This window comes from Rhineura floridana, chromosome 18 (genome assembly GCF_030035675.1).
Source record: "Rhineura floridana isolate rRhiFlo1 chromosome 18, rRhiFlo1.hap2, whole genome shotgun sequence".
Taxonomy (NCBI): Eukaryota; Metazoa; Chordata; class Lepidosauria; order Squamata; family Rhineuridae; genus Rhineura; species Rhineura floridana.
The window spans coordinates 20,617,914-20,637,223 of NC_084497.1; the positions used below are offsets into that span (position 1 = coordinate 20,617,914).

Sequence of the window (19,310 nt, forward strand, 5' to 3'; positions counted from 1 at the left end):
AACAAAAATTCAGGAAGTAAACTGTTGCACTTTAATTTGCACTACACTCATGCCTCACCTGGAGCACTGCGTCCAGTTCTAGGTGGCTTGAAGTGTGGCCACCACTTGCGGTGTAAACGAACAGGTTTAGAAGCAGTTACAGCTGATCCATTAGGGTGAATGAGGCACCATACCACCAACTTCAGTCTACCTTCAGCACCCACCACCTGCCTGCCTTCTTACTTACAACCAATCCAGGAGACACTGATGGTCAGCTTCCTCCTCCTTAGACCCACTGTTGTACTTGCAAACCTCAACAGGGGGGAAGATGGGGACGAAACCAGAATTAGGTGGCGCTGCCTGCCATTGGCTCTGGCTCAGCCAATCAGTGGACCTGGCTCTGCCTACCGTTGGCCTCCCTGTCTTCCGCCCTACCAGTCCCAATGGGCACCACCCACCACTGTTCAGAGGACGAAAATGGTAACATGTGGAAAACAAGTCCTATAAGGAAAAGTTGAAAGAACTGGATATATTCAGGATGGAGAAAAGAAAACTAAAAGGAGTTAGTATAGCATTCTTCAAATTCCTGAAGGGCTGACACACAGAAGGAAGCAAAGATTCCCCCCCCCCCCCCCCCGTGGACCAAACTTAAGGAGCTCAAGTTACAGGAAGGTAGATTTTGCCTGAACATTAGGAGAAACTTCTTGGAGGCAAGATCAGTTCAACAATGGAACCAGTTACCTAAGGAGCAATGCGCTCTCCCTCTCTGGAGGTCTTCAAGCGGAGGATGGACAGCTCAAACCCTAGGGTCCCCAATGTGGCACCTCAGATGAGGTTTGACTATTTTTAAACCTTTTATTTTGGGGGGGGAAATTAAGCTGGCGTGTTTTTAACATCTCCAGGTAGTGATGGGAATGTCTCCTGCCTGAAACCCTGGAGAGCTGCTGCCAGTCAGTGCAGACAATACTGAGCTAGGTGGGCCGAGGGTCTGACTCAATTTTAAGGCGGCTTCCCAGGTTCCTGCATGCGTGAAGCACTTGGAACACAGAAAACCCTGAACAACTAAATTTCCCAAGCGTTACTGTTTGCACCATGGGTCTGCGACGCTAAACACTGAACGACCAGCAAGCCAGGTCGCAACTAGGGAGCGAACGGCCAATTAGCTAAAGGGTCTCTACGGATGCATGGCTGGAAGAGATGACGACACCTAAGCAAAAAAGAAGAGGCTAAGAGAGAGAGAGTGTAAGCGAAAAAATTAATTAAAAAGGAAGCTGAACAAGAAAGTCCCCATGCTCAGCTTTACCCCCCCCCCCATGTGTGGAGGTGCATCGTCAGATCACATTACATATTTCAGGGACACTGATTTTTTGCTTTGTGCATTTTCCCCCCTTTTCCCAATAAATTATTTTTATTTTATATCTATGTCTATATATAGATATATAGCAGCGATGAGTTTCTCTTTCCTCTGAGCAATTATGAAGCAGTATATAAAGAGCAGGGGAGATGATGTTAATTAAACAGAAGGTAATTTCTGTCAGCCCACAGGGTGGGGGGCAAAAAGTGAGCCGCTGCCATTCTCCTTGGGAAGAAAAAAAAACCCAGTGCAAAAGCACAGGTATTCGCATCAGCAAGAAACAGTTTTATTTTTTTTAAAAAATTGAAAATACACACAGATTGCATCCTAGAGCATAAAGGTACAAAACATACAGCAAATCTGGGGTTGTTAGTCCTACTCTGAACAGACCCATTGAAATTAATGAATCTGACTAACTTAGGTCTATTTAATTTTAATGGATCTACTCTGAGCAGGACACAACTCATCGAAATTAATGGGCGTGACAAACTTCGGTTCACTCATTTCACTGGGTCTACCCTGAGTAAAACTCAGTTGGATACAACCCTTAGATTGGAAACTCGCACTTGAAAACCTGATGGAAGCCATGAGAAACTCCCCCAAAATTCTGTCACATGGGCAACCTGACAGCCAGCATGGTGTTGTGGTCAGGGTGTCAGACTAGGACCTGGGAGACCAGGGTTCAAATCCTCACTCAGCTACAATGCTAACTGGGTGATCTTTAGGCAGTCACTGACTCTCAGCCTAGCCTAGCCTACCTCATAGGGTTGTTGTGAGGATCAAATGGAGAGAGGGGAGGAAGAACCATGTACATCACCTTGAGTTCCTTGGAGTTCATTTGATGAGGAGGGCAAACGCACGGTGAAAATTAGCAGAGGGTTTCCAGATGAGGAAGTTGGCTTTATTCTCTCTCTCTCTCTCTCTCTCTCTCTCTCTCTCTCTCTCTCTCACTCACTCACTCACTCACTCACTCACTCACTCACTCACTCACTCACTCACTCACTCACTCACTCACTCACTCACTCACACACCAACAGCCTTTCCATCAAGGCATGGAGAAACTCTACTAATAGACACCAATCCCAAGAATGTGCCACTCTCCTGATCAAGAGCAGACTAGTCTTTCATGGGTGGTCAGAGATGACCCTCAGCTCACCCCTGAAAAGATAAGGGGGGGGTATAGCGCAAAGTCAAAGTTCAGAGGTCACCCAGAGAGTCCCACATATTTAGGTCCTTTTACAAGATGAAAGAGGTGATCCTGGAAAGAACTGGGCAAACAGATGCTCTCTGTAAGAGAACATCTTGTGAAAAACAAACAAACAACTAAACAAACAAACAAGAAACCACACCTGGATGAGTCAAATTATACAAAAGGAAAAGTTATGCTTTTTGATTCTCTTTCCCCACAACGCCAGACTCACCATAGCTTCGCGGGACGTTCCATTCTCAGCTCCAGGAGAAGAGCCGGTCTGCCAAAAAAGAAAAACAGCAAGGTTAGAGTGCCACCCCATGGTCACCTCTAAGCACATTTAGCTGCTGTGCAGGATAAAGAGACAAGACGGGGCCATCACTCACTGGGAAAACACCTTCTCTGCATGTAGAGGGCCCTCGGTTCAATCCATGGCATCTCCAGTTTAAAAAAAGGATCAGGTGAAAGGCGATAGGTCAGACCCCCCCCCCCGAGACCCCAGACAGCAGTTGCCAGTCAGAGTAGACAATACTGGGCTAGATGGGGCAACAGTATGAAATCTTGTAAAGCAGCATACTATTTACCAAGCAGTCCAAAGGTGAGGAATCTGCAGGCGGCCATTGTTTAATCCAGCAGTGGGAACCAGTGATCCTGCAGATGTTGCTGGCCTCCAACTCCCAGCAGCCCCAGCAAGCATCATCAATGGTCCAGGATGATGGGAGTCCAGCAACACCCCATCCCCAGACTACAGGATCCTGGAAGCCGGCAGCACCACCCAGAAAGGAGGCTTCCTGCTGTGTCTCTGTATGAGTGGCTGCTCTGGCTTTTATTATTTATTTATTTATTTATTGCATTTGTATACTGCCCCATAGCCAAAGCTCTCTGGGCAGTTTACAACAATTAAAAACATTAAAAACAAATATACAAATTTAAAACCACATTTTAAAAAGCAATTTAAAACCACATACTAAAATGCCTGGGAGAAGAGGAAAGTCTTGACCTGGCGCCGAAAAGACAACAGTGTTGGCACCAGGCGCACCTCGTCAGGAAAATCATTCCATAATTTGGGGGCCACCACCGAGAAGGCTGATTAAAGCAGGGATGGGAGCCTGTTGCCCTCCAGATGGTGATGGACTCCCATCAGCCCCAGCTAGCATTTTTAGGGTGACGGGAGATGGAGTCCAGGAACATCTGGAGGGCTGCTCACTGCCCACCCAATGAAGCATGCTGCTGACTGGAGAACTTCAGAATGGAGTCCACGTCACATCGGCTTGAGGCAAGCTAATTCCAGTTTTAGCGGAATAACTGAACCAACAGAGGAATGTAGGAAACTACCTTATGCCATACTACTGGTCCATCTAGCTAAGTATTCTCTACAATGACTGGCAGCAGCTCTCCATGGTTTCAGACAGGAGTCTTTCCCAGTCCTACCTGGGGATGCCGGAGACTGAAGCTTCTGCATGCAAGGCAGATGCCGTTCCCCTGGGCATAGCTTGGAAAAGTTACTTTTTTTGAACTACATCTCCCATCAGCCCCAGCCAGCATGGCCACTGGATTGGGCTGATGGGAGTTGTAGTTCAAAAAAAAGTAACTTTCCCAAGCTCTGCCTGGGCTACAGCCCCTCAGTGCAGGCACATTTAAGATGCTTGCTACTTGACATTGGGCAAAAAAACCTATGAGCTTCTAGTGCTCCTACTCCCTAAAAATGTGGGTGAAAGGAAACAAAAAGAACCACGTGCAAAACCAACCCTGAGACGTTGCTTTGCATGGCCACCAGTTCCGCCCCTGATGTAAATTTTCGTAAAACAAGCAATACCAGTAAAAAGATTTTTTTGACACCTGGGTAATTTATACCTACGCTAAGAGGCTGTGCTAATAAAACAATGGCAGATTTATAAATCTCTGTGTGTGTGTGTGTTTTAAATTAGGGCAAAAAAACGCCACAGCATGCCAAGCAGACTTGGGAAGAAGGAGTAAGAATCTTAAAAATAAATGACAGCCCAGGTTCCACAAGTGCTTTCCTTCAAAGCTAATAAGACACTTAAGCATATAGGAAGCTGTCTTATACAGAGTCATAGACCACTGGTCTATCTAGCTCAGTATTGTCTACTCTGACCAGCAGCAGCTCTCCAGGGTTTCTGGCAGAGGACATTCCCAACCCTACCTGGAGATGCTGGGGATTGAACCTGGGACCTTCCGCATGCAAGGCAGATGCTCTACCACTTAGTTAAGACGAAGGAAGCTGCCTTATACTGAGACAATTGGTCCACCTGGACCACTGGACCAGGCTATGGTCTGAAGGCACATGAGGCCTTCGTGTTGCTGAAGCTAAGCAGGTCTGGGTCTGGTCAGTGCCTGGATGGGAGACCACCGGGGAACCACATGTATGCCACCTTGAGTTTCTTGATAAAAGAAAGGTGGGATATAAACGTAATAATAATAATCTAGCTCAGTATTGTCTACACTGACTGGCAGCCGCTTGCTGGGGTTTTCAGCCCTCCTAGGAGATACTTGGGACTGAACTGACCTATGGCTCTTCTCCATAAGACATAGCAAGCTGCCTTGTACTGAGTCAGAGACCTTGGTCTGTCTAGCCCAGTACAGTCTACACTGACCGGCAGTGGCTCTCTACAGCCCTTCCCCAAAGCACAGAGCAATCAAGACTGTGACCCGACAAAAGGCTGATGTATAACTGAACCCAATGAAATCACAGAATCATGGGTGGCCTACACTTCAAGGGTGGGGACCTCAAGCCCCAGGGCCAAATGCAGCCCTCAAGGCCTCACTGTCTGGCACTCAGAACTCTCCCCAGGCCACGCCCCCCCCCCGTACCCTCCATGAGCGTTTTTGCTTGGCTGGAAATGTGTCTCTGAACTCTAACGCCTCTCCCTTGTCTGGATGGAGGTCAGAGAGGGCCGTGTGTGTGTAGAAACTAGCCCACCTTTCAAAGGTTAAAATCCACATCCATTGCTCCACCCACTTCCTCCTCTGGCCCAGCCCACCACTGGCATGTGGCCACTGCAAGTTGGTCCAGAAGGGAATTGGGCCACAGTAAGGTACAGTTCCCCATTCCTACAATTATTTCCTCCAATTGCCCGCTCGACGCAGGAAACCCAGAGGATCTCTAAGAGATGAATGTTAAGCAATGGGCTTCAACCACAGGTGGGCAACCTGTATATCCAGCTTCATCTTATGCAGCCTCTGATGCTTCCTAAAGCAGCTGCCAATCTTTCATCCCTCCAGGGCTCGTCCCTCTGAAGGGTCCTACCTCGCATTAGGTACTAGGTAGAGTGTTTGCCTTGCATGCAGAATGTCCCAGATTCAATCCTCAATGACATCTCTAGGTAAGGCTGGGAAAGACTCCTGTCTGAAACCTTGGAGAGCTGCTGCCAGTCAGTGTAGAGAATACTGAGCTAGATGGACTAATAGTCTGGTATAAGGCAGTTTCCTACATTCCTGTGTTGGTTCAGTTGTTCTCACCAAGCTGGTGTGACCATGCACTTCTTTACTTAAATTCTTCAGTCAGCAGCATGTACCATCAGGGGTGGACAGTGAGCGGCCTGACAGATGTTCCTGGACTACACCTGCCACCATCCCTGACCATTGGCCGTGCTGGCTGCGGCTGATGGGAGTAGGAGCCCATCACCATCTGGAGGGCAACAGGTTCCTGTTTAAATCAGTCTTAATAAAAGCCAGAGCAGCCACTCATGCAGAGAGACGGCAGGGAGCCTCCTTTGTGGATGGTGCTTCCAGCTCCCAGGATCCTGTAGTCCAGAGATGGGGTGTTGCTGGACTCCCACTCCCATCATCCTGGACCACTGGTCTGACTCAATAAAATGCAACTTCCTATATTCCTTCCTGTTCATTTTCCCCTTATTTTTCCTGGCTTTCCCCACTCTTTCTATTTATTTTCAGAACAAGTATATATATATATATATAGAGAGAGAGAGAGAGACAGAGACAGAGACAGAGACAGAGACAGAGATTTATTCTGTTTTCCTGGTTCTATGAATTGTGGAAAAGAAGTCACACACACACACACCTCCATCCAGCTGTCTGGGAACATACTGGTAAGTTTCTTCCATAATCAGGTAATTCCTGGTGCCGGCAGCCCTGTGCCTTTGCCCACGTGGTTCGATTTCAAACCACACAGGCAAAGGAGAACAGGTCACCTAATGTCACTGTGATGTCAGGTGACCAGACAGGTGGGTTGGCCTGTCAAAGTTGGCCCATGGCGGATGGCAGAGGTAAGGTTCCCACCTCTGCTCCAGAGGACAAGACTTGAGCCAATGGATTCAAATTACAAGAAAAAGAACTTTGACTAAATGTTAGGAAGAACTTCCCAGCGGTATGAGTTGTTGAACAATGCAACAGACTGCCTTAGAAAGTGCTGGATTCTCCTTCATTATGATTTTTTAAGCAGAGGTTGGATGGCCACCCATTGGAGATGCTGCAACAGAGGGATTCTTGCATCGGCAGTGGGCTGGACTAGATGGCCTCTGTGGTACCTTCCAACTCCAAAAACAAAAGCAATTCTAAGATTTGGCTTTCTTCTTATAGCGACAACACCCATGGAGAAGTTAATAAGCATTGTCTTATAGTATTTTTCTATCGATTCACACAGCCAGGCTACACCCTGATTTTTTTTTAAAAAAAGAAGGCAAGACCTTCAGTTCTGGTGTATAATTACACGGCTAATTAGGGATCATTTGTGTCCCAAAAGAAGTGGCTTGGAAAATTTAAAACATGGTTGTTTAATCTCAGTGGTGTTACAGCCACAAAGCATTCTAAGGAACCAACCTAGCTTTTGCGGGGGGGGGCACTGGGCAAAGGCATGCTCAAGGGAACCCCTTAAACCAGAAGAGGTACAGTGTTCGAACTGCTGCCTCTGACAAACTTACATGCTCCTTGGGAAGCAAAGAGAGTGGTACTATTGGGGCACTGGGCCCTTTCTCAGCCCTGGGACCCCAGCAAATGCTGAACCTCACCACCCTCAAGAGAAGGTGTTTCATTCAGTCCCAAGATTGTATAAAGCAAAACCAACACCTTAACTGGACCCAAAAACTAACTGGTTATCCAGCACAGGCGAGACAGGCCTGCTGCGATTTTTGACTATTATTATTTTTGCACTATTAAAGCCTATGGGTTGTAGTCAATGCTACTCCTACTTAGAGTAGACCCACTGAAGCTAATGGACATAACTAACGTCACTCCATTAATTTCAAAGGCTCTATTCTGAGTAGGACTGCGTTGGATGCAACCCAAATGCCTGCAAAGGCAGAAGCGCTGGGGTGTCATTCGCTCTTCCTAGTTCACTATTTATCAGATTTATCCAAAGGAACTCAGGATTTCAGTCCACTCGGCTTCAAAAAAATGGAGGCACAAGCCAAACACGGCCCAGAAAGCAGACGCAAGTGTTTGGGGTTGGATTATTATTACTGGCATTGTTATTGCCTTCGGGCTTAGGGCGGTATATAAATTAAATAAAATAAATAAAATAAATAATAAATTGTTAAAAAAAACAAGATAACATCGTGTTTATATTTTCATTTCTTCTTTCAAAGGAGCAAGAATGACTTTAAAAGAGGACTAGACACATTCATGGTGGATAAGGCTATCAGTGGCTACCAGCCGCAATGGCTATGTACATCTTCCATTGTTGGAGGAAGTATGTTTCTGAATACCAGTTGCTGGAAATCAAAAGTGGGGAGAGTTTCTGTTCCTGCACTCAGGTCCTGCTTGAAGGCTTCCCAGAGACATCTGGTTGGTCACCGTGAGAACAGGGTGCTGGACTAAATCAGTCTAATGCATCAGGGCTCTTCTGATGCTCTTACCAGGAAGCATAACTGCCCCAATGAAAATCGTATCGTTTGGACTTTAGCTGGCTTCCCTTCCCCCTCCACCCCATCCTTCTCAAGTTTCTACGCCGAGCAATGTCACGGGGGCTGGTGGGGGCCAGCGGGTGGGATGTGGAGAACTGAATTGTACAGAGATAGCCAATAAGCAAACATGGATCTGACTGATCTCCCTCACAGCCCTGGCAAATTAGGGGTTTTTTGTTTTTGTTTTTTGCCATTTCCCTCTTACTTCTTGAAGTTAAAGGTTTTTCCACAAGAGGAGTTGGTTGTGGGGCTAGAAGGCAGAGGGTGCTCCATTAAAAATTCCTGGCCCTCAGTTTTTTAAATCCCAGATCCTGTACACTGGTTGAAAGAAAACATTCGTGCTTGAATACACCAGTCTTCAGTTATTAATAGAAGTGATGGGGAAGCTGTGGCCCTGTTAGACTCCCAGCTTTGGGAAGGGCCATAGCTCAGTGGCAGAGCACCTGCTTTGCATGCAGAAGGAAAGGCATCACCAGGTGGGGCTGGGAGAGACTCCTTGTCTGAAACCCTAGAGATTAATGTAGGGCATCCTTTCCCAACCTCAGGGTCCCCAGGTGCTGATGACTACAGTTTCCATAATTCCTGACCATTGGCCATGCTGGCTGGGGATGATGGGTGTTGTAGTCCAGCACCATCTGGGGACCCAAAGGTTGGGAAAGGCTGATGTAGAGCTAGATTCATCTGTGGCCACTGACTAGATGGGTCCATGGTCCAACTCAGAATAAGGTTACTTCCTGTGCTCCCAGCTCCCATCAGCTCCAGCCACCATGGCCAACGGTCAGGAATATGAGCTGTACTCCAGTAACATCTGGCAAGTCATAAGTTCCACACCCCTGCTTCAGAGCCTGGGCCTAGTCACAAGAGAAGGTTGTTCCTCCTGCAAAGCCAGTGTGGGGAACCACTGGTTCTCCAGATGCTGCAGAATTACAACCCTGTTTCAACAAGCCTTTTAAGTAGTGACCTTATCCCAGTCTGCATCTGCGTAGGAATTGTTTTTAAATACGTTTTGTTTTTAAGATATGTAGTGTTTTGTGGCTTGTTTGCTGCCCTGGGCTCCTTCCGGGAGGAAGAGTGTGATATAAATTGAATGAATGGATGAATGAATGGATAAATAAATAAACAAACAAACAATTCCCATCATTCCTGGCCATTGATCACGCTGGCTGGGGCTGATGAGAGTTCTAGTTCGTCAATATCGGGGGGGGGGGGAAGGTTCCCCCACACAGGTTGTAAAGGAAAGGCTTTACACCTCTCCTGTCACAACTGCCAGTCTAGGTAGGCCGGCTGCACAAGCACACCGCCCCTCCTTCCCTTATGTTCCCTCAGGTTGCAATCTGCAGCCTGTGCATTTCAGCCTGGAAGAGGCGAAGTGCAGCTTCTCTGCTGATACAAGGTGGAGAACTAGAGAACATAAGAAGACCCTCTTCGATCAGGCCAGTGGCCCAACAAGTCCAGCATCCTGTTCACACAGTTGCCAACCAGATGCCTCTTCTGGGAAGCCCGAAAGCAGGACCTGAGTGTAAGAGTGCTCCCCCCTCCTGTGATTTCCAGCAAGTGGTATTCAGAAGCATTTACTGCCTCCGACAGGGGAGGGAGAAAGTAGCCACCAGGGCTAGTAGCCTCACCCTTCCAGATCAGAGCTGAATGATTTCCTAGGCTACAGCTTATTTTTTATATTCTCTGCGGAGCTCCTTGCCCATTTATCTGCTTCCTTCCTGGTCTTCCTAGACCACCTGTCTGCCTTTCTGCTTCTTGCTCAGGTCCATCCCTCTCCCAGCCTGCTTCAGATGGATTCCTCCATGTGATTGACCATCCTGTGCTAGTTAACCTGGCCCTCCTTACGTGGCTCTCTCACTTTGGGATCTGCCAAGGGTCGTAAATAGCCGCTCAGCCCTCGGGCAAGTTGACAACTGGCTCGAGGAGAAAGTTATATAAATCGCCTCCATCATCCTCTCTACCAGAGGCAGTGAAGCGCCATCCCTTTTCTTCCCTTCTTCACCACCAGCCTTTTTTTGGCAGCCGGCCTACCTCCGGCCCAATTTACTGGTGCTGGTGGCATCAGCAGCAGTGCTGAGCAAAGCACCTCTCCTCCAGCCATCTCCACTGAGAAGAGATCAGAGCGTTCCAGAAACAGGAAGGAGCACCCTGATCTGCCATGATTGTTTTCTTACGTAATGATGAAACCTGGGAGCAAGTCACAGTGCTTTCCCCCATTTCCGAAATGCTCCCAATGGCTCTCGATGATGGCGGATAGAGCAGAGTAGGGGCGCTTTTTTCAGAGCCCAGGGCCAGTTGAGGGTGTGTGGTCTGATGAGCGTCTCGAGGGCCAAACAGAGAGCCACATCCAGCCCTCCAGGCCTGAGGTTCCCCACCCCCAATCAAAGAGCAGGCAGGAAGGAGCACTCAGCAAAAAACATTATTTAAGCTCGCTGGATGTTTCTTAATGCAGGAAGCATGAAATCCACACATAGTGTCACGCGTGCGAGTCCTACCTGCACATGCACATGTACCGGGAATACCGCCGCCAGCCAACTACATGGGCCCACAGTTAAATACATGCATGATTGTCGTTTGTGATTATTGGAGAAGAGCCATAGATCGGCGGTAGAGCACCTGCCTTGCATGCAGAAGGTCCCGGGTTCAGTCCCCAATGGCATCTCCAGGTAGGGTTAGGAGGGACTCCCTTCTGAAACCCTGGAGAGACACTGCCAATCAGTGTACGCAATACTGAACTAGATGGACCAATGGTCTGACTCATTATGGCAGGATCCTATGTCCCTGTGTCTGAAGGGAGAGGCCATAGCTCAGCGGTAGAGCATTTGCCTTGCATGCAGAATGCCCCGGGTTCAGTCCCTAATGGCATCTCCAGATAGAGCCTCCTTGCCTGAAACCTTGGACAGACAGTGCCAGTCAGTGTAGACAATATTGGGCTACACTCAGGATAGACAGCTTCCTTCTCTCTCACACACACACTTTTCATATCAGAAAGGCATTCCACACAAGGAGTCCTAATGTCCCCGCCATCATCCTCTCTATCTTCCTTTCTCAGAATCCAGATTTCCCTTCCCTCTCTCTCTCATTTTTCAAATGCGGTATTGAATTTTACATAAATGTACAGATATATAAAAACTTCCGGGCTCCTCAGGGACCCAACCTGAATGATTCACCCAATTAGAACTTGCATTTGGCTATTATGTAGAATATTGAACCATATCAGTCAGTTCAGGTTAAGATGAAGGATTGAGAGAGAAAGAGACAGATGACCTACGGAGGTCTCTAAGGAAAGGGGGTGGGTGTCTAAAAAAAAACCATACTTCGCTGAGATCAAGAGCAGGGATGCAGTGCTTTTGACCTGCAGAATCTTGCAGACCTTTCCAGCCTTTTGACATCTTTCATTTAAAAAAAAACCTAAAAGGCCATGTTTCTAGACCTCATGGTTATAGAGAGTTCCCCCCCCAAGGGTATAAACACAGCTATGCATATTTTAAGATAAATACATCACGTAGGTCACAGAATTCACATTTCTTTGCCACGCTTCTCATTATGCCACCTGCTTTCCATACTTGGAGCAGACTTCCTTTCTTCTGCCCCCCCCGCCTCAGCTCTTCCTCCATCGCCTCCCACCTGATCCTGCCCCATCTCAACAAATCCTTCCCCCTGCCTTGCCCCACTGCCTTAGAGATGAACTGCTCACACTTGTATGTCTCACGTGTTATACCTCCTTCTGGACCTTACTAAATCAAGACCACAGATGAGAGGACTTCAATACTTCTCCAGGCCACATCCAACACTTCCTGCAGATGGAAAGCTTAGCACAGGTTCTAAGGCTAGCCATCCCCCCTCCCCCATGACAAGCTGATTTCAACCGGCGGCAAGAAGAATTCAGACTTGCTATTTCCCACCTGCAATCTGAAGTGCTTCAGTCCAGGAGCAAATATATAATTCAAGATTCCTAAACAATGGGTGGTATCCAATGCTAGTCTTACTCAGAGTAGAGACTGAGACAATGAGGTTAATAGACACGACTAACTTAAGTTCATTCGTTTTGTAGGTCTACTGATGAGTAAGGTCTCCCCCAGTCCTACAATGACACTCCTTACCTACTACATTGGCCTAGCTCTTTATATATCAATTTCACGCCTTCAAACGGCTTCATATACATTATCTCCTTATAATCCTTACAATCAGGCCCAACAAGAAGGGAGAACTGCTGTTCTAGGCCTGGAGCCAGCAGGTGTACGAAACTCTGAGCTTTCATTTATTTTATTTTATTTTTCAACAAGCAAGTCTCTAGTCCTTGTAGTTATGAAGCAGGCACCATTCTGATCCATTGCTCTGTGAGACATGAGCCTACCCCTGCCCTTCAGAGTTTTTAGTGAATGAGTGAAGTCACAGCTGTGTAACTGATGAATGCTATAGAGAAATTAGAGTGACACAAAACATCAGTGAACAGTGGAGAAGGGACTGCCTGGTCCATTTTGACACTTCCCCCCCCCCCGGCACGTTATGCAACTCTAGATTTTCTGTAGATTCAGACAATAGAGAAAGGACTTCCTGGTTCATTTTGAAGCCATTAGATTGGATATGGATGAATGGATGGATGGATGGATATGGAATATGTCTAAGTGACTGTTACCCAGAGAAAACAATTGGGAAATTCAGGGTTTTAGTGTAGCTATGAAGTAGCAGCAAAGACAGAAGTTCTTGCTCTTTCTAAATTAATTTTAACTTCATGGGGGAAAAACCCCTGTGTGAGCCATTAAAAAACTGCTAATGTAAATGCAAATAAAGTTCATCACTAGTATATCCATATTGCAGGAGACAAATTTGGTTGAAAGAGCAGGGTTGCTCCAGCTCTGCAAAGGGGGGGACAGAACAAGACAGTAGTGTACAACAACCCTGCTGTGTAGTCCAGTACTGTGATCCATTTTCTTGGTGTGCTGTATAGGCATGTGATTTTTTTTGTTAAAGAAATGCAGTTGATTGTAACTCCGCTTTCCCAGTGGTGGGGGGGGGGAAAGGGGGATGCTTGGGGGTGGGTTGTTGGGGCTGGTATGAACACTTAAATAGTTGCACTCGGTTCAAAGGCTTAAATCTCCCTCCCCCCCAAAAAAGAGGTGACTGACTGACAGCATTGCTATAGTTATTCTGAGGCATAAATGAATAACCACAGCAAATGTTCTTAGAATACATTGCTTGCTTTTTAAATCAAGAGCGGGGACCCCTTGGCCCTCCAGATGTTGTTGAACCCAGCAAGCATGGCCAATGGCCAGGGATCGTGTGAGTTACATCTGGAGGCCCAAACGGTTCCCTGCATCTTTTTAAACAATTTGATCTTAAGCATCTGAACCTTGGGTACTGCAAGATCTCTTTTGACACACACACACAACACACACACACAACACACACACACAACACACACACACAACACACCTGCTCTTGCACTGAATGTAATATTGCCAGCTTAAGAGTGATTAATGTTTATTTATTATTTGATTTATTATTTGATTTATATCCCGCCCTTCCTCCCAGCAGGGAGGAAAAGACTACAGTGACATAAAAAATGTAATTGTACTGCCTTCAAGTCGATTCCGACTTATGGCGACCCTATGAAGAGGGTTTTCATGAGGCTGAGAGGCAGTGACTGGCCCAAGGTCACCCAGTGAGCTTCATGGCTACGTGGGGATTCGAACCCTGGTCATAGTCCAACACCTTAACCACTACACCACACTGGCTCTCTACAGTGACATAAACTGGATTACAATTCTTTGAAAACTCTCGAGTTCTTTGCATGGTTAAGGACTGCCACTGGGAAAAAGCAAGCCTCTTATTTATTCATTATTGCATTTATATCTCACCTTTCCTCCAAGGAGTTTAAGGTGGCGTACAAACATGGTACTCCTCCCTCTCCACATTTTATCTTCACAACAACCTTGGGAGGTAGGTTAGGCCAAGAGACAGTGACTGGACCGCAGTCACCCAGCGAGCTTCATGGCTGAGCAGGTATTTGAACCCTAGCCTCCCAGGTCCCAATCTGACACTCTAAACACTGCACCACACCAACTCTTGCACCTCTAATGGGTATGGGCAGGCAGAAATTCAACAGGCACTGCTTTTTTCCTAATACGGACATACAATTATAAGAAAAAGCTTCCCCCGTTGACATTAATCCTATCTAGTGTGCTGTTTGCATGTAAATCCTACATGTGAGGAATGCCAGCACGCGAGGCTTCAGTGCTCCCCCCCCCGACCCCGGGTTGCATCTCCATTGCCCTCCACCTCTTGGAGGGAAAAGTCTGAAGCAGGGACCCTCCCCCACTTGCCAAGCGCCACAAATAAAGGAAGCTCCCCGCTTCACACTTTGCCCTCCAGCTGACGGAAAGCAACAAGGATAGCAATGTGTGGGGGGGACAGAGCTTAAGTGTAATATTCCCATTCACATGTACAAGCTCCACGTAGAGATGAACAAATAGAGCTATTGTCTGCCAGACATCTTATTATTTGGTTGAGGCCCCTAATTTATTTTTGAGAACTCCATCTCAACCACATATTTGTGCTGTCTTTTGAGGCTGGGGTGGTTGGCGCAATACATATACAGTTCACTGGCCCCATAAAATCCTGCTGGCCAACCCTGCTTACAAGTAGCCTGCAAGGGAGGCTGGCATGGTGGTCCCCATACCGCTGAGGCAGAGAGAAAGGCGTTCTAAGGATATCTGGTGAGTTTATGTCACAGGCACGATTCTGGATTTGTATTCTATTCTATTCATTAATTGCGGTCAAAGACCCATATATAGAAGCACATAAAATAGGTTACAGTCAGGTTAAAAAAAAAAAAAAAAGGATAAAATCTGTGATACATAGGTAATATACAAAACTCAAATTGGGTAAAACATTACATTTTGTCAACATTAGATGGAAGCACGTATCAGCTGGGCCACATAAACAAACTTGGCAACTTGGATGGTAATTCCTTTATCTAAGCCAGAAAGAATATAAGCAACCATGGCGTCGGGAGGTTTATGTTTATATTGCGGATTCAGCATTATGGGGTTGAGAAACTTGTTACAAATCTGGGAATATAGGGGACAGAAAAGTAGACAGTGATGGAGGGTTTCAAGATTGCCAGAGCCGCAAGGGCAGATTCGATGTTCGTAAGGAACCCCCCTAAATCTCCCTTCAAGGATCGCAGAGTTTAAAGAATTGAACCTAGCTTTGGAAAAGGCTTGACGTAATTTGGGAACAGTAAGTAAAGACAAATAAGGAGCAATCTTACCAAATTCAAAATTTAATTTTAAGTGCAGAGGGGAGCATGTTTTCAAAGCCTTGCTAATTGAAGTCTGGTAATCAATATCCTTAAGGCGGGAGCGAATTGAGACTAACGCTTCTCTTGGCGAATGAGAGACTAAATATTCTTTGGACAGGCCCATACTCAGCAGTTTTAATTCTATTTTTTATTCCAAATGGAGGGGCAGGTGTCTTTCCAGTATAGAGATAGAAGGCCCGGAGGAATGTTAGATGAAATTTTGACCCAATAATTGACAGTCATTAACCAAGCCTGGCATTCCATTGATGTAAGCCCACATTCTAGCCTAAGCGCCGCTGATGGTGCACATCTCGGGACACCTAGAAGACAACGTAACAAGATAGAAAGGACCGCTTCAATTGTGGGGTCCATAGAGTGAATCCAAATGGGAACTCCATATAAGAGTTGGGGAATGATCTTATATTTAAATATCTTAATAACTGCTGGCACAAAGCGACCCCCTTTATAATAGAAGAATCGGAACAAACTCTTTATAGAGTACCTTGCTCTCGATACCGCCTCTCTTATATGATTCGACCAGTTCAGAGAAGAATGGAAGATAATACCAATTACCCTACTGTACGGTTCTTTGGATGCAGTTGGTATAAAGCAAGAATGTATAGTGGTGGCTCTAATCCTCATGAAGTGATATTTTTCATAAGAACATAAGAAGGTGCCTTACACCGAGTCAGATCATTGGTTTATCTATTCTCATCGTTGTCTACACTGACTGACATGGCTCTGCAGGGTTTCAGACAGGGAAGATGCCAAGGACTTAACGTGGGACCTTCTGCATGCAAAGAAAATGCTCTGCCACTGAGCTATGACTCTTCCAATCATGGTAAGTCAAACAACAGATTGCAGACTTCACAGCACCAAACACAGTGGGTTCGGCAACTGGCAGTCCCTGAATTACAACCAGCCTCCAAAACTACCAACAGATGGCCCACCCCTCTTTTCCACTCAAGTTAGAAAGCACCTTTTGACCTAAGCTGTTTCCAAAGCTGGGATCAGGAATGAGGGCACAGTGCATGAAATGCATGAACTCAACCATCCACAACTATCCACACACTTCTTATATTCTACTCTCTCCTTCCCAGGGTGACAGAGCCTGAAAATATGGAGCTCCGCCAACCCCAAGGACACCAGCAGTGGAGTGAGGTAAAGGAGAGGGTAGAACTTGGGTTTATACCTTCCTAATTCCAATGCAACTCCAGCTGGAATGGGGAAGATCATTCACAATGTGGAGCAGAAAATTTTCTGCAGGGGAGAAAAGAAAAATCCAAAATGGAAAATGTTTCCATTTCAAAAGTTCATCAGTAACAATGAACGGACACCAATTACAAATGCAAGCTTGGCAGTTTCAACGTGTTGAGCTTTACTTACTAAATACAAGTAAAAAGCAAACAGGCTAAATGACATCACTCTCTAGAGCAGCCTTTCCCAACCCTGGTACCTGCCAGATATTCTGGACTACAATGTGCTCGCTGATGGGAGTTGAGGTCCAAAACACTGGGAGGGCACCAGGTTAGCGAAGGATGCTCGAGAGAACCAGAAAATTTCCAGACGTTCTTCCAATGCAAACTACCCCAATTTGCATAGGAAAATTTTCCAGAAAAGCCAAATCACTGGATAAAATAAGGGTCGAGATATATTCCAGACTCCATCTCACACTCAAAAAGGTGAAGATGGAGGCAACTGACCTCCCCCGCCCCCAAATTATGGAAAAAGGCCAACCAACTTCTCCTCCCTCTTAAAAGAACAAGATCCTACTAGATATTTCCCACTTTTTTGAAATTTGGAAGTGGGGTGTGTGCCAGAAGCTCAAGCATGGAAGCAAAGGCAAGGATGGGGAGGGGGGAGCACTGGCCTTCTCCACCCCCTTCCACAATGAGGCAAAGTGCACCCACCTCCCCCATCATCCCCTGGAGGACCATTTTAGGTATTCTTCCCCTACCCCTTTTTTTTTTACATAGAGTGGGGAGCAACTAGCCCCTCATTACCTCCCAATTAACACAGTCTGTGTCTGTGTTAGAATTGTTTAATTTTTTTAAAACTGTTTTTAACCGTTTTTTAAAGTTGTTTTTAAGAAAAATGTTTTTAATTTTGTTTTGTTTTAATGTATTTTAAGATCTGTTTTTATGATGTTTTAAAGTGTTTGTTTGGCGCCCTGGGCTCCTGCTGGAAGGGCGGGATACAAATTAAATAATAATTATTATTATTATTATTATTATTATGGCGCAAAGGGTGCCTATCTCCTCCATCTGGGGGAAACAGACACACATTTTAGGCATTTCCCCCCAGCATTTAAAAAAATGGGCGCGGAGGAGAGATAAAAAGTGCAAAGCAACTACAAATACCCCCAATTATGGGGCAAAAGGCACTAACCTCCTCTATCCCCAAGGAGGGCATAGAAAACCCTTCTATAGGGATTCTGCCCCTCAGAAAGGAGTGGAGCAGAAACACCGTGCGGGGGACAGCTGGATTCCCCTATCTACTCCCCCCCCCAATAATGGGGCAAAGGGCACCCACCACCTGCACAGCAGTCCCCAAGAGGGGGGTGGCCCCCTTTGAAACAGGAGGGGGTCAGAGTTTCAAGCAAGTCCTATAATTGCACCGCCCCCCTCCGTCCTCTCCCCCAAGTGAGGGGGGCTCTCTCCCAGGGCGTCTCCCTCCTCCAAACCCCGCTTACCTGCCCAGGTTGCTCTGCTTGTTCCGAGGAGGCCATGTTTCCAGACCCGGTTAATCCACCCGCCGCTGTCATGGATCAGGAAGGCGGCTACAGCCGGCCATAAAACAAGGCGCATCGGGCAGAAGCAGCCGAGCTCCGAGGCGCCGATCGATGAGAATGGGCTTCTCTCCTGTCCCTGGTTTCAAATTGCTGGAGCTAAAAATTGAAGTCAAAGAAGCAAGCATTAATTTCCGTGGCTGGAAAATGGGGGGGCGGAATGCTATGGGCTTCTCTGACAGGAATGGATACTGCATAATAACAATACTAGGCGGATAGCTTCAACCATGAAGTCTCACAGACGGGCTGCCTACACAGCATAAATGTATAACTTTTGCTCTCTGAATGGTTCAGTAGAGTTCAGATTCAGGACCCATAGGCATCTAGTCGGCCACAGAGAACAGGATGCTGGACTACATGGGCCACTGGCCTGATCCGGCAAGGCTGTTCTTATATCTGCTCAGAAATAAGTCCCACTATTTCTGCCCAACAGGCATAGGATGGCAGCCTTAACAATGCAAGCACATGCATGTCTATTCAGAAGTATGTCGTGGTGCTTTCAATGTGGTTTACCCCCAGAGTAAATGTGCATGGGATTGCAACCTTATAGTGCAGCCAGCACATGACTCCTCAGAATAAAGTCCCATTCTGTTTGGTGAGCATATTCCTCATAGCCTTACAGCGCAATCCTATGCACTGTAAGCCTATGCAATGGGAAGGACCTTAGCTCAGTGTTTGTAGCTGAGCATCAGCTGTCTTGCATGCAGGAGGTCCCCAAATCCAACCTCTGTCCTCTCCAGGTAGGGCTGGGAATAAGCTAGGAGCCCACAGCAAAAAAAAAAAAAGGGGGGGGGGACATGGCTGTGACTATCATG

The 19,310-nt window shown here is 46.6% G+C and overlaps 1 protein-coding gene across 1 annotated transcript in view; it reads right to left on the minus strand.

The window, feature by feature from the left end:
* Nucleotides 1-18,505, minus strand: part of PEX14 (peroxisomal biogenesis factor 14) — a 148,425-nt gene extending 129,920 nt beyond the window's left edge. Inside the window, exons 1-2 of the mRNA XM_061600574.1 lie at nt 18,400-18,505; nt 2,755-2,802 (exon numbers count right to left, since the gene is read on the minus strand). Coding sequence (XP_061456558.1) covers nt 2,755-2,802; nt 18,400-18,471 — 120 coding nt within the window. The 5' untranslated portion in view covers nt 18,472-18,505. The remainder of the gene's footprint in view (nt 1-2,754; nt 2,803-18,399) is intronic.
* Nucleotides 18,506-19,310: the final 805 nt, after the last annotated feature.